This window comes from Siniperca chuatsi, linkage group LG16 (genome assembly GCF_020085105.1).
Source record: "Siniperca chuatsi isolate FFG_IHB_CAS linkage group LG16, ASM2008510v1, whole genome shotgun sequence".
Taxonomy (NCBI): domain Eukaryota; kingdom Metazoa; phylum Chordata; class Actinopteri; order Centrarchiformes; family Sinipercidae; genus Siniperca; species Siniperca chuatsi.
In genome coordinates this window covers 10835694-10850251 of record NC_058057.1, presented here as the reverse complement: position 1 = coordinate 10850251, position 14558 = coordinate 10835694, and the positions used below count along the sequence as shown (strand labels likewise).

The following is a 14558-nucleotide window of genomic DNA, read 5'->3' as shown; positions in this document are numbered from 1 at the left end:
AGTTTCAGCTCAATCACCCATCTGCAGATTGATGGAAACTATGTCTTTAACCTCTTAGTAAAGTTTTTTTCTGAAAATATGCAGTAGGCCTAATTACATTTTACCTGGTTTACCCACCATGGATCACACATTTAGTTCTTGTTTGAAGCCTTAACGTGCACTTCCCCGTCTTTTGTGTATAATAATAATAATAGAATAATCTTTAAACTCTTGTTTGCCTCTGGAGTCTTGAGCAGCAGAGCTCATTTCACATTTATCCGTGTGAACTGGCCAGCGGTGCGCCCCGAACCAAAGAGCAGCCCTCAACAAAAAAAAGTTGGATTATCCTCTTTATGAGACGGGATTAACATAGCTCTGCCATAATTCACATTCCTCCCAGCCTGGACGATATCACGGACTCTAGTGAAGTAGTAGAAATATAAAAAGTGGGCAAATTATAATGACAATTTGATAATGGACCTTTACTGACACTTTTAATGTAAGATTTATGCCAAACCAAAACGTGTCAAATCTAAATAAACGTGGATGAAATTAGATGGGCTTCCCTCCTCATGCTTGTTGGCGTGTTGTGGTGTGTTGTGTGCAGAAACAGGTGATAAACACAGAAGATTTAGATGGATGGATTTACACATGCAGGCACAGTGTTGGGTTAGGTCAAGTGGTCTTTATTGTTATTTAGTGTGTTTGTGGCCTTCTCACCGCACTTTACAGCTCAAATGGACCCTGCTTGCTGCTGGCTTGATTTACTCCATATTTCATTCAACTAATATGTCCTTAATAATAATTTATCATTTAACACTCGAGACATGGAAATAAATCTAGCAAATTCACAGCTGGGTTTGTGGCGCATGTATGGCAAAGAAGCAAACTTGTAGGTAGTACAAAGAATCACATTTTTAAAAGAAATCTAACACGGGGGAAATAATTCAAAAACACAAGGGACATTTATGAGCACACGCAAACGGACTGATTGTCTCTTATAACTAGTTTTAAACATATTTCTCATAAATTAATAGTGCATCCAGGTTCATGTCAGAGCTGCTCTCTCTCTCTCACACACACACACACACACACACACACACACACACTCACACCGCTTTGATCAAAGGGGCCCTTCAGCGTGCCAACAAAATAAAAAAAAACACAAGAGAGGGGAAACTTTAAGGAGCTTAGAAGAAAACCTGACCTATTCCTCAAACTCAACCAAGTTAGGCTTGGATCTTTCGCTCTTTTGATCCTTTTTCCTTTTGGTCAACACATTTGTTCCGTGTCCTTGATCAAAGTTGGGGAGAAGTCAGTCTGAATGTTCAATAAATTAACCCAACAAGTGAAACAACTGGCCTGTTCTGCTCTGCCCGAGGTAGAAGTTGGGGCCTGTAGTCGTGGAAAAACACCGCACTTGCTGCTCCAAATCTTGGGTTTTAATTTGTCTGTATAGTCTGCAGTTTGTGAAAAGTGTCCCTTTAATTCTCTCCTCTCACAACACTTGAAATTTCCACGCTGCTTGGTCTTTGTAATCCAAACAGTCCGCGTTGAAATTGAGCTTCCATGAGGAGGCTGTTTGGTCCTTGTAGTCCAGGCAGTCTGCAGCGCCGCTGAAGCCCAGCCCCGCCGCCCCGTACGCCGACGAGGAGAGGGAAGACGCGGGGCTCAGGTGGCTGGACACCCCGTTGCTGCCCATGGGGCTCATGGCGGAGCCCGCGGCGGATAGCTGGTGGTGCATAGGCGAAAGGTAGGAGCCGCAGTCCATCCCGGTGAAGTAGGACGAGGAGCCCGTGTAGCCCTGGTTGTAGCCCGACGCCTGGGTGTAGGTCATGGGATAAGAGCGCTGCATGCAGGAGGAGGAGGAGGTAGACAGCGGGTCGGAGAGCGGGGAGATGGAGGCCGGGCTCCAGATAGACACCGGCGCCGCGCTGCTGCTCACAGCCGGGAGTGAGGTGCTCGAGGGCGGAGTGAACTGCCCGCTGGCTCCGCTCTCTGAGCTGACCTCTCTGACCGGAGAGCCTTTCTTTTTCACCGGCTTGCTGACAGCCTTGTTCTGCACTCCACTTTGGGTTTGCTGGGCCTGCTGGCGGTGTTTGGCTCGTCGGTTTTTGAACCATACCTGGAGGGAACATGTTTAAATTAATTGAATTTAGCTACATGGGGTTTGTAAATTATCATTTGACTGTTTCCAGGATTAAAGCTACTCCACAAGCGCTGCAGTGTAATGATAAATTTAAAAATTAGTAAGTTAAATATTCAAGTGATCACAAAGCTAAATAAATAAATTGTAGATACAGCTCAGAAAATTATGTAGGCTATGTTATTTTTCCAAACCATCTATTATTGCCTAGGCTATTCATAGTTTTCTAATACTTCGTCTTACAGGCTTTATATTTTGTTAAACTATATATCAACTTCATTCTGAAAATACAAGTGAGTTTATAACTTAGCAATTCACATTGGAATCAATTACAGAAAACGACAAAATATCTTCTCAAGAAGTGACTGTTAGCAAGCACTTCTCCAACAATGGGACACTTTCCTCCTAAGTGGAGTGTCTCGCCTCTCGGAGACAAATGACCAATTATCGATCTTCCATGAATAGACAGTGTGGTTTACGTATATGCGTTGAAGACTCACCTGCACTCGGGATTCAGGCAGGTTGATCTTTAAGGCCACCTCCTCTCTCATGAAGATGTCAGGGTACCGAGTCTTGCCGAACAGATTCTCCAGCACGTCGAGCTGGGCCCGGGTGAAGGTCGTCCTCTCTCTCCTCTGTTTGCGAGGGGTTCCTGATAAGGGGGGGGGATAACACAGCTTGATCATTTAAAATATAACAACTTCTGTAACTTGACTCCAGACAACTGTCAAATATAACCTCAAATATATGACCCTCTTTTCTAGCCTACATGATACTTTAGTCTTTAGTCATTAAAATATGGCTTTAAAGATTCTAATGAGGCACTGGTTAGGAATACTCTATTGTCTGATGTTGTGAGAAATACAAATAGTAATTAGCCGAATTAATCAGTCGTTAATGTAAACAAGACTTATGTTGATCATTCCAAATAATTCTGGCCACTTTCAGGTTATTTAATACACATAAACTACCTGAATGGTTGCACTCTGGGGTATATTACCTTGGTATCCCATTGAAGGATGCAGCAGGTCCACTCCTGAGGTAGATAAGCTCAGTCCGTTCACCGTGTACGGCGGCTGCTTCAGATAGGACATCATGCTGGCGGCCGGAGGAGGGGGCAAAGAGAAGAAATACGAAATATGGGGCAGAAAATAGTGTTTTAATCCCCTCGCGTCTCCGTTTGGTATTTCACCTCGTCCAGATCGACCTGAAGCAGGACACAAAACAGGAAGGTTTTAAGGTTGTTTAGATTTGTCCGTGTCCGCTGTTTTTTTTACGCGCAGCCTTTACGCACCACGGTGGGTTTAAAGAAGTGGGCGTCCTCGGACTCGCAGGGCTCTTAAAGCCGAGTGGAGACCCCCAGCTGTCCCTGCTGGACTGAGGATGCTCTGTCTGGCTGACAGGCGTTTACGCCATCACCCCCCACCTCCACACACACACTAACTGCTACTATGACCCCGCCCCTTATTATCCCCCCCTCCCTCCCCAAACACACTCCTCTCCTAGTACCACCGAAACAAAACATTGTCGTTAAAATGCGCACACTCGTTGGGCCCCTACCGGGCTCTCAATTAGCATATATCCACAGGTTAGGCGAAGCTAAATAGACAGCTGATTGGGGGGCATTTGCAGAAACAAAGCCCACTGTTGACCGATAAGTAATGCTGATAACAAAAGACTTTAGGGAACAAACAAAGAAGCCAATACTGCAAACTGAGCGCTCTTTCAAATACAACTGAGCATCTTCATTTCTATATCTCGGGCCTATTGTTTATTTCCACTAAAACCCTTGTACATTCAAATGTAACGAAATTAAAATACGAAGGACAACTTTGGCAAATAATTAGAAACATGGAGACATTCCCCAAAGTGAATTCTGACATATTATTGACACTCCTCGGGGCGATTCCCCCTCCTTTCCTAATGAATTGCTCCCGGTAATTAGATTTGGAAGGTGAGACTATCGAAAAGTGTTGATTAGAGAGGAGCACTTAATCTTAATCTAAACAAACAAGGAGATGGACCACTGGATGTGTCTCCAGGTATTGTGGGGAAATTACAGGAAAAACGTTCATTCCAGTCTCATGTTTTGCATCAGAAGTGATTAGCCCTATTGGTGAAAGGACCACTTTATCTAAACGGGGTCTGTTAACATCTTAAAATAATCGAGCAACAACAAAAAACTTTTAGTGACAAAAAATGTAGCTTAAATAATGTTTACAAGGATACACAGCAACATTCTGTTCTTATAGGAATATTATAGGAATATCATTAATAAATCAAGTATAATAGGAATCACATGAATTTGTGAGACAAATGTGTAATATAAGAATATGATATATATATTATAGGTCTATCATAGGATACTAAATATGTATAAAGCCAATATTAATTAATTTGACTATTAGAATATTATAATGCAATATTAAATCTATTATATAGAGTAAGGCCATTGTTAGGCCTAAGAGCATACAGGAGAAAAAATAGCCTACTTAAAACACAAAAAAGACCATGTTTAATAGGCCTTAATATTTTCTTTTTTTTTTTAGTAATAGCTAATTAGTCTATAGCTATACCATATGCTGCTGTCTGAGGCCTCTCCTAACGTTTCCAGTGACACCTACCTGTAGAATAAAGTTCCCAGGGCCCCAGGGCGCTCCTCTCTCTAGCCGGACCCCTCGTTTTTATAGAGCCAATAACGGCCACTCCTATACTCAATCTGTCACTTTTTTCACCGCCGGCTACCGGTTGCTCCACATCCGTTCAATAATAAATACCCTGCCCAGCTATTAATTATTATTGGCTACGGGAGATTTTTTTTCTTCTTCTTCGTCTTTCTATAAGAAATTAACGAGATAATCCGGACGGCACGCGCTGGCCTGATTACAGGACGCCAGCCACGACTCCGCATTCAGGCCTCCTTAATTTTCTGCGTCACGAAAATAAAACAAAGACTGGCATTGTATTTATCAGACCAGCTGACTGCCAGACAACCACCCCCTCACCCCCCAACCCCAACCCCAGCACAACCAACCCTACAACTCACTTTCCCAAACTGACACATGCACGTTCATCTGGACCTTTAAAACTATTATTATTATTGCTTCGGCCCAGTCCCGTATGTTTGCATGTATTATGTGAACAATTAATTGTTTAAATATTTTGCAAAAGCTCGTCAAAAATTTTTTTCAGCAATAACTAATAATAAATACAGCAATAAATTAAAGAGTTGTGAATGTTATGATGCAAATGGGCACAATCAATATTTAACTTTATTTTTTTTAAAAACACCAAAAAATAACCTCTTTTTTTTGTTTAAAGACTTTATCCCAATAGCTTATGTTCTAGCCAACAGTTTGATTTGAAGTGGAACTTTTGCTATGAATTTAATATGTCAGTCTACAACTTGACTTGAGGTGGGTTTACCCTCCCCTCTCTACATGCCTGAATCCATCCAGAGTCTACAGTCAAACATCCAGCAGTTCGAGTGTATTATCTGAAGTTGTGGCCTGCTCCACCGGCCTGCTATTAATCGGCTGAATGCCCCTTTGCTCCGAGAGGGAGACAAGTTTTAAAGCACGCCTACCCAATTATCTCCCTCAGGGCTATCTGCATTTCCATGGCACGCAGCTCCTGGTGGCTTTCACCTTCGATTAAAATACAAAACCTTCTCACTTAAATACATTTAAAAATATCAGCCTGCGTAAACAGCGTAGTTTAAATAAATCACTTACTTCAACTGGTTTTTAAACGTCTTTTTCTAACCGCCTCTCTCGGCAGTGCAGTGGTTGTATCAAGCGGCTTTGATTAGTTTCCTCCCGGGTAAGCTTGTTGGATGCGGATAAGAGATGCTCGGTATTTATGGAGGGAGAGAGAGACTGCGAGGAATTTTAGCAACCAATGGAAATGAGAGAAAATATGATGGGCAGAGGTGTGAGAGGATGCAGCAGCTGGAGTAAAGTGTCCTGGTGGTGGCAACATCAGCTCCAAAGCAACCCCCGACTATACTGTGCTACCATTTCTTTATCATTTAAAAACAAAGAACATATTACAGACACCCTTCTCAGCAGCAATAATCACGTCTACATTTTATTTTCAGTGTGTTCAAGTGTTTAGAGATGCCCTTAGGTGTGGTGCATTGACTAAGAGCAACCAATCAGAGCCGAGCACCTGCATGGAGCTCCGTAAGTCATTTGGATATATAACATAGACCCGCGCTCATGGTAAGAATCAGAAGATCTAAGCTGCAGCTTGCAGATTTAATTGTCAGAATAAGCTGAGCAAGCAAAACTGAAGCAGTGTTTTGTAACGAGAGGTGAAAATAACTTCTTGGGGATCTGTCACGGTTTGATTCTGTGTAACCCCATAAAGGAGATTTAAGGGAAAAAATGGTGGCCCGTGAAGTTGAACCCCCCCCCCACACACACACATACACACCATACACACACCACCACCTCTTCTCTGTTTATTTTATTTAACCAAAACAGCAGCCTAAATTATGTGTCGTTTATCATATTTTCTGGGTTACACCATGAACCACTTGAAAAAACAACAACATTTGAAATGATCAACAGAGCTGATTCTGCTCTGCTCTTCTCGCTGATCTGTAGTGCTCGAATCCAATTGTTCCAATTCAGTGTAAATGTAATTTTTGGTTTCATTCCATGTTGACAAAACTTTGGCCTCAGCAGCCCTGACTGAAGGTTTTGATTGATGCTCCCAAACAAGCAGCAGGTTAGAGAACTAATTAGGAGTCTACATGCCAGATGAACAGACTGTGAGGCTGCTGGGTTCTTAGGCAAGACTAAAATCAATACGACCTTTTAAACTAAAGACTATGAACTCTATAGGGAATTATTTACAGTATTTTTGGAATATCTCATTTTTTATGATTTACATAAAATCAGCTTTGTCAATAATGAAACAAAAATTGGAGCGAAAATTAGGAAAACAAATATTTTGTTAATATTGTGATTAGATTTTGGTCATTAGTGGACTAAAAGAGTTTTTTTAAAAATCCCTCTCCGTGTTTAGTTTTACTGTAAGTGGAGTTTTCCCATTTTCCCTCAGCGATCATACTAAAACAAACAGCCTAACCGGGCTTAAGTATCTGGTCCCCTTGTTGTCCCACAGCTATGTTCTTGGCTCGCGCAGAGTGCTTTCATCTTCAGCTCTGATATATAATTCATCGGAAAATATCTAATAGCCCTGGGGAGCGTTTCAGCTAAACGGGGCCGTGGTTGTAAAAAGGTGAAGTCGCTTGTTAATGTCTGTGGCAATGTGCCCTCCCCCTGTCTGCGGGCCAATTGACGAAGTCACGGTTTCTCCTGCTGTTAGGGAGACGAATTGAAGGCTAAGAATCGTGGGACTGAGATACCCCTCTCTCACAGTGTACTGGATAATACTGGCTGGCACGAGGAAAGTATGATGTGCTGCCTCCTCTCTCCTCCAGCAGCCTTTTGTTTGCACCCTATAGGACTGGTTAATATAGTTACAGACCATAAATGATGGCAAAAATCATAAGGATCCTTTGTGGCTATGGGATTTTATGTCTTAATTCTTCTTCTAAATTCATATTTGGAATAAAATATTTATAATAGTCTTCCTTTCTATCTATTTTGAAAAGTGATGAATCAAGAGTAGCCTATCTGGTTCCATGTCATATATATATCACATGACTTCTTTGTGGAAAATGGTTCTTATTTTCAGTGTTGCTGCTCAGAATAGTGTAATTTACCTTCATTATTATAGTCTTTATAGTCTTTTTTATTTTTATCACTGTTTCCATAACCTTTTTAATTTATCACTTTTTAAAGGGGCATTCCAATGATTTTGTTTTGCACTTGCATAAATTTGGGGTCTTGTGAGGCACATTACAAAAAAAGGAATGGTCAGATTAACAATATTAGTGGATCCTCAGTTTTTACATCAACCATTTCTAGTTCACATCAGCTGTCCATCTCAAGGTCAAATCAATGACTTGGCCCACTCAACCAACCCCATCTGTTACACACACACACACACACACACACACACACACACACACACACACACACACACAGAACTATATTGGACATTATGACTGCTTGCTTTTTGTCATCTGCACTGTAGAACTCACATTGATAGATTTATTGATAGGCATGGCGGAGGAAGCAATACATGTATTGATGATTCTGCAACAAACCAAAGTGAGCGTCCATGGATATTGAATTACTATATTATCAGAAGAGTCTACATGAGCTTGGACAGCAGGTGTTTCTGAGAAAAACAACAGAGACATAGCTGGCTGTATTTTTTTTCAAAATGTCAGTTGTAGATTTCAGGACCCTTAAAGGGACAGTTCACCCCAAAATCAGAAATACATATTTTCCCTCTTACCTGTAGTGCTATTTATCCATCTGGATTGTTTTGGTTCATGTGAGTTGCTGAGTTTTGGAGATATCGGCCGATAGATGCCGTAGAGATGTCGGCGTCTTTTGAATATAATGGGACTATATGGAACTCAGCTTGTGGTGCTCAAAGTGCCAAAAAAAAAAGTACCATTTGAAAAACTCAACAGCAATGTCTCTTTCTAGAAATCATGACCTGGTTGCTCAACATAATCTACAGACCTTGTTGTGAGCAGGACCTCCTATATGAAACTGCTCACAACGAGGTGTGTGGATTATCTTGAGTGATATGTATTTTTGATTTTGGGGTGAATTGTCCCTTCAAAGGGCCGGGCACACCAGAAAGAGACGGTGCTACGGGCTTGTTGACATGGGGACTAGTCGCAGGGCTAGTTGGTGAACTACAGCAGCTGGCGAGCTAATTTACATGCCAGCAAGCCAGGAACATGCTAGCACTTGTCAGTCACAATAGCTCTCTCTATTTTCTCTGTACTGGGCAGTTTACTCCCCCCTGCTATTTTGTTCTCAGAGTTGCACATCATTTCATTCCATTAAGAGAAATTGAAGAGGAGAAAAATAAAGCTCTCCAAGCTCACTGTCAGTTAGCTAGATTGTTAGCTCTGTCGCTAACAAGACAATAAGGTAACAGTTTATTCAAGAGACGTATTTTTAGTGTACTACTGTGTCTGGCAGAGGAGCGTTAAATGAAACTGGGTGGTGCAACCATGGATGTATAATAAGAACTGGATACGGCGCCGCCGCTCAGCCTTGCTTCCAGTTTTTTTCCAGTGGCCACTCACAGTATTGCAACAAAAAATTCTCCTGCGGCCCAAAAAGCATTTTCCCCATAGGCCACCATTATGTCTCTGTTGTTTTTTGATCCATGGAGGTTATATATTTGTAAAACTTTCCTCGAGCAGAGAAAAGTGATTTAAAAAATCTGTGACATCATCACAATGTAAAGTCTATGGGCTGAGCGGGAACTCGCTGGCGAACAATTCTCATTGGAATGAATAGGCGCCATCTTTGGGTCCGGTATCCACTTCTAATAATACCTCCATGGGTGCAACACATTTAATAAGCTACAATAGCTTCCTCTCTAACTTTCCGGCTCTCCGTTCCCTCAAAGGTCTCAGCACTGTCACAATGGCTGTTGGTCAATTCACACGTCAAAGTTCACCAAATATAACTGCCGTACATATTTCTTTCAATTAATATGTTCTATAATTTCCATACATATTATTTCTGTCGTTTTAACATGTTTTTGTTATGTTTGTTTAAATTAATTCATGCATATTGAGTGCTTATGTTAAGTAGGAACTAAAGTACATATGCGTTACACACGGACATTTTTGAAAGATGCAACAGGAAAATCACTGACTTTTTTTGGTGAGAAGTTAATATCTCTGCATGTGAATTTAAGTTGTAAAGAAGTTGCAAAGAAGAAAAGATGTTTTTCATTTTTGTATTTTGATCGGGGTATTTCAAGAACTCATTCCCTCTTGGTTATATGCAGCCAGCGAGGTATGTAAAGTATGTTTGTGTTTCCCAAGTGTATTTGTATAGAGTTTTTTGCAATATATGTGAATGTGTTTATGTTTTACATTGTCATACTGTAGTTTGACGGTGGATTTCATTGACGGTGAACGTGATAGCGGAGAAAAGAATGAGAAAGGCAATAAATCCATCAGTATCCAGAACCATGGCGTTGTTTATTTCCCGGAGGGAGTGATACCAAAGTTGAACTTGACGCAAAAGATTTGCAGGGATTTTGCTCCAAAATGTCCCCATTTTAAGTGAGAGACACTTTGCTAATAAAAGGACTTGTGGGAGAATTTGTCTTTGATGGCTGTGTATCAGTGTAGTATGTTTTATATTGGACCTGCAGTATTATTACTATTTAACCCCCATTGCACCCACTACCACGTGGCTTACATCATATCATATTCATGCCTTTCATTGAGATACATCCACCACTTGTGGTTTGCCCATGGGAGGGTTGAATGTCTTGTCCCTGCTGGTACCTCGTTAACCTCCCGCGGCCTGTGGCTAGTGTTAGCCAAACTGAGAGGCCTCATACCTGGGTATTGGTCAGCAGGGACTGGCCCCGGGAGCCTGGACCCCCCACCGGGCGAGGGGAGGGAGGCAGGCGGGACAGAGGAGGGCCAAACAAAAACACAACCTGGCATCCCCACTGCAAACAGCCCACCTACTGTCAGCCAGCATCTGGGGCACAGCACACAACCCCTCTATTCACATTCTGATGACAGCAAATACTGAGCAGCACACACACACACACACACACACACGCAGACACACACTGGTGAAAGTGGCTGGGTGCATATAGCAAAATGTCACCTTGCATACAAATTCACTCCTCGCAAACCTACACCCGAATGAAAAATAGTTTTAGTTTCTGGCAACAGCTGAGAATAGCTGAAAAATATTTTTGAAATGACCGAGCTGTTACATAGTCTCTAGCTGCAACCAATCAAGGTTTTGCAAAGAGATTACCCCAAAAAATATACAGATGGAGCTTTTTTGAGGTCCATCTAAATGCTTTGAATGCATTGTTTAACTGTACTTTCAAGAGACTAAAGTGCATGTGGAGTACAAAGTTCGGAAATTGCAAGATAGAAAGAATGACAGAAAGAGATTGGGGGAGAGAGTGACAGAGAGAAATAGGGAGGAGGAGTGTAAAGTTAATCCAGTCTGAATCGATGGGCCCAGCTACAGGAATGACACTGAAAACAGTTTTTCTTTTCTTTCTTTTCTCTGCAAATTTGTTCTCCCCTCTCCCTCTCTCTTTGCTTCCTCCCGTGCCTCTCGCTATTTTTCTGCCTTCTTATCCTTTTTAATTAGAGGGGCTATTCTGCTGCACAGAGGACCTTAATCCCCAACTGACCAACAATGCAAAAAGCCAGCCTTTGAACAGCCGACCTGCACCCCTCCTGGCCCCCAAACCTTCCCCCACCACCACCACCACCAATCACTGCGCTGCCCAAACACTCTTCTGCTCCCATCATTGGGAAAACCAGGCTCTCTCCCTTCTCCATCTTTCCCAACATCTTGGACAAAGCAATTGGGGGACCACTGCAAAGAGAAAATGTCTGAAAGAGCATTTCAATATCCGCCAAGCTTCTCAAAAAGCTTTGGTTCGATACTGGGACAAGTCAGAGGTCAAATGGCAGGTGACTCTGAATGACAAAAAGTTACAAAAATAACTTGCTAACATCTGAAGTGTATGGAGAAGAGCTAAAGATTACCAAGGAGGCATTATTATAGAAAAAGTAGCATAGGGGAAAAGGTTGCACCTGCTAAGTCTCAGCTAAGCCAAAATCAGCACATCTTTAAAATGCATCTTAAAACTAAGTGTTTGTTTGTTTGTTTGTTTGGTTTTTGGGCTTTTTGGGGGTCTGTTTCTTGGTTTTAATAGCTTTTACTTTGTCGGTTATACACTTATTTATACTTGTTTCTTTCCCATCTCTTCTTCCCGTAAAACACTGTGTAACTTCAGTTTGTTTCATTCCTAATAGATATAATTTGAAGATAAATGTAGTCATATAGTACATGCACACATAGAGAATTTTGAGAGGATTATTACTTCCTTTCCTGATGAAAGAAGAGACTGTAGTGAGATGGGTTAAAGTTGGCCAGTTCTCCATTGAAAATGAAAAAATATCTTTTGTAAAAGGAATAATTCTTCAGAAGTAAGCAGTTTAGAGGGCACAGTTAAGGGAAGAAGATGAAGCAAATTCCTCCACTGGGTCTCATTTACATATGTATATGCATCTCAAGATGGAGTCTATTAAGACCAACCCTTGTTGTCTTGTTAGATGATTATGTGTGGCCATTATTAGTAAATTACCTACAGATTGAGATAATAAGTCAGGGTCTGGGAGGAGAACAAAATGAGGGTTTGGGTAAATTATTCATCATAGATAAGATACCTGGATAATAAATGGACCAACCAATCATGTGCACCAGCCTGTTTTGTGCGTTTGATCACAATGTTTAAACTCAGGTTGACAGTTAGTAGTCCAGTCTGGTGGTTCAGATATTTAAACTATAACGGGGCAAAATAATTAGTCTCATAATAATGTCAATGCTAATGATAACAATACTCCAACTCTGCCTAAAAGCAACTGAACTAATTTTCCTGTAATTTAGTTCAAGCGGATTTTCTATCAACATTTCGGCCAACATAGCAGTCTGACAAATTGCCACTGGAGCACAATGACAATCCTCACACTTTCATCTCTGCCCCGCATGTGAATGACAGAAAAATGAATTTCCTTTCACCACCGACGTCCGCAGTTTCCTATTTCTACGCCCGGCGTGCTGGCTCGACACTCCCTCATACAGACAGAGAAAAACACAGGCCAGCCAAACCCTCTGCCTGGCTAATCACAGGCCCAATATTTCCATAGCAGGCAATTAGCATCTTGCTTTTATGTGTGAAATGGCTGAGGCGAGAGAAGGAGCGAGTCGGGGAGAGAGGCACAGTTAAAACAGAGAGAGAATAAAAGAGCAATTAAGATGTTGGGTGAGCGGAGGACAGAGACAGGCAGTCTGCTGCCGTGTGATTTGAGGCTTGCAGGCCCAGTAATTAGCTCGTCATTGTGAGATAATGGACTTGGCCGGTCTTCCTGGTTCCCCGAGCTGCCCAGCCTGACTCGACCCATGGAAGGTCAAAGGGCACAATGTGCAGTTTGGCTCCTATATGTTTGTGTGTTTATGTGTGTGTGACTGTAAATGTTGATGGGTAAACCACCTTTCAAGACTTGCATCATCTGATATTAAAGTCCAAGTCAGAAACACAAAGAACAATAAAAGAAAAGAAGTCTGTGCATTCAGGTAAATTAATAATCTCTCTAAATCTGCAAAGGTTTTTTGGATAAAACCTTGGCCCGCTTTAGCCTTTTGGGGGAAGAGTGTGCCAGGGACAGCAGCTCCCGGCTTTGAGGCGTTGGAGTCATCACTCTCCTGGCCTATCACTCGTTTCTCCCGCCATCTTTAGAAGAGCAGTAATCTGTGAACCCTGAATCATAAGCTTTGAGTAAATCTATGTAATACGGGTAATTCGATGAAGCAGTATTTTCCTGGTGAGAGGCAAAATCCTGTTGACTATTCAAGGATTGAATCATCCAACAGTAATGCCATTAGACCAGTGCCACGGATTCCTCCGAAAATGCTGTTTAATTGCCAGTAACCAACCATTGTTTGGTGACGGGTAAACACTAGCCGAGAGGGGGGGGGGGCAGCAAGTGAGGAAGCGTGTGAAAAAGATGGCCCCTTCGGCTTCAGCCAATCGCCATTGAGAGACGGATTTACTCAGGCTCGATGAAGCCCGCGCTGCAAAGTGGCAGAGGCACTGGCTTAACTAAAGTCTTCAGGAGTATAAATGCAGAGTAACTCTTTCCTTTTAATACAGGATTTGCTCAACAATGCGATTTAGGGGGTGTCTATTCAAGATAGAGATTTTTTTTTGAGTGGCGAGGTTTTTAAGGATCAAGCCTTGTTGCTCACGTTTATTAGCGCGGGACTCCACAGCTCAGGGATTGTTGGTCGTTGTAATCGTCGAGCAGTTTATCCATGTTTGTGTTTGGCTTTATGTATAGACACCCTGACACTAAGTCCCATTCTTTCCACCTGTTTTGAAAATCTTTAAGAACAATAACTACCTACACCCAGCCGTTTATCTTAAGCCACTCTTACATCAGCTTCTTCACAATAAAAAACTGATATTAACTGTCCAAATCAACATGAACTGATCTAAAGCTACTAGGAGTGTTTTTTTTTTTACTTTTACTAGTTAATCCAATTCTCACCACACAGGGATTTTTTATGAGAATTTGAACATTTGAGGTGCACTGTCGTCCCTCGCTGCAGCCCCCTGCTCGCAGGCCTGTCCTGGAGGACGCAGATTTGAAGTGAGAGGTGTGGCGGCTGAGGCTCGCTTCCATTGTGAGCCGGTGCCTGGGAGACGAGCAGCACTGCCAGACCAGACACTGATTGGGTTTGACACTGCATCCAGGAGGCGA

The 14558-nt window shown here is 42.1% G+C and overlaps 1 protein-coding gene and 1 long non-coding RNA gene across 4 annotated transcripts; one reads left to right on the top strand and one right to left on the bottom strand.

Annotated features, from left to right (window-relative positions):
• Nucleotides 1–644: 644 nt before the first annotated feature.
• LOC122863629 (homeobox protein OTX2-like) lies at nt 645–5972 on the bottom strand. 3 transcript variants are annotated; one of them, XM_044170294.1, is made up of 4 exons: nt 5860–5972; nt 3126–3332; nt 2626–2777; nt 645–2104 (listed from the first exon to the last, which is right to left on the bottom strand). In XM_044170294.1, exons 2-4 carry the CDS (start codon nt 3220–3222, stop codon nt 1478–1480), a joined length of 876 nt encoding a protein of 291 aa, XP_044026229.1. In that variant the 5' UTR covers nt 3223–3332; nt 5860–5972; the 3' UTR covers nt 645–1477. The 3 variants fall into 3 exon arrangements, with proteins under 3 accessions (XP_044026229.1, XP_044026230.1, XP_044026231.1); XM_044170295.1 differs by lacking the exon at nt 5860–5972 and adding an exon at nt 4750–4901; XM_044170296.1 differs by lacking the exon at nt 5860–5972 and adding an exon at nt 3420–3540.
• A 3734-nt stretch (nt 5973–9706) lies between these two features.
• Nucleotides 9707–10214, top strand: LOC122863630. The gene is made up of 2 exons (XR_006375048.1): nt 9707–10038; nt 10134–10214. It is a non-coding gene; the product is annotated as an uncharacterized LOC122863630 (long non-coding RNA).
• Nucleotides 10215–14558: the final 4344 nt, after the last annotated feature.

Coding starts and splice junctions, on each gene's coding strand:
- LOC122863629 (XM_044170294.1), bottom strand. CDS start 3,222: ATGATGTCCTATCTGAAGCAGCCGCCGTACACGGTGAACGGACTGAGC. Junction 2,778..3,125: donor TCCTTCAATGGGATACCAAG/GTAATATACCCC, acceptor CCCCCTTATCAG/GAACCCCTCGCAAACAGAGG. Junction 2,105..2,625: donor TGCCTGAATCCCGAGTGCAG/GTGAGTCTTCAA, acceptor TGTTCCCTCCAG/GTATGGTTCAAAAACCGACG.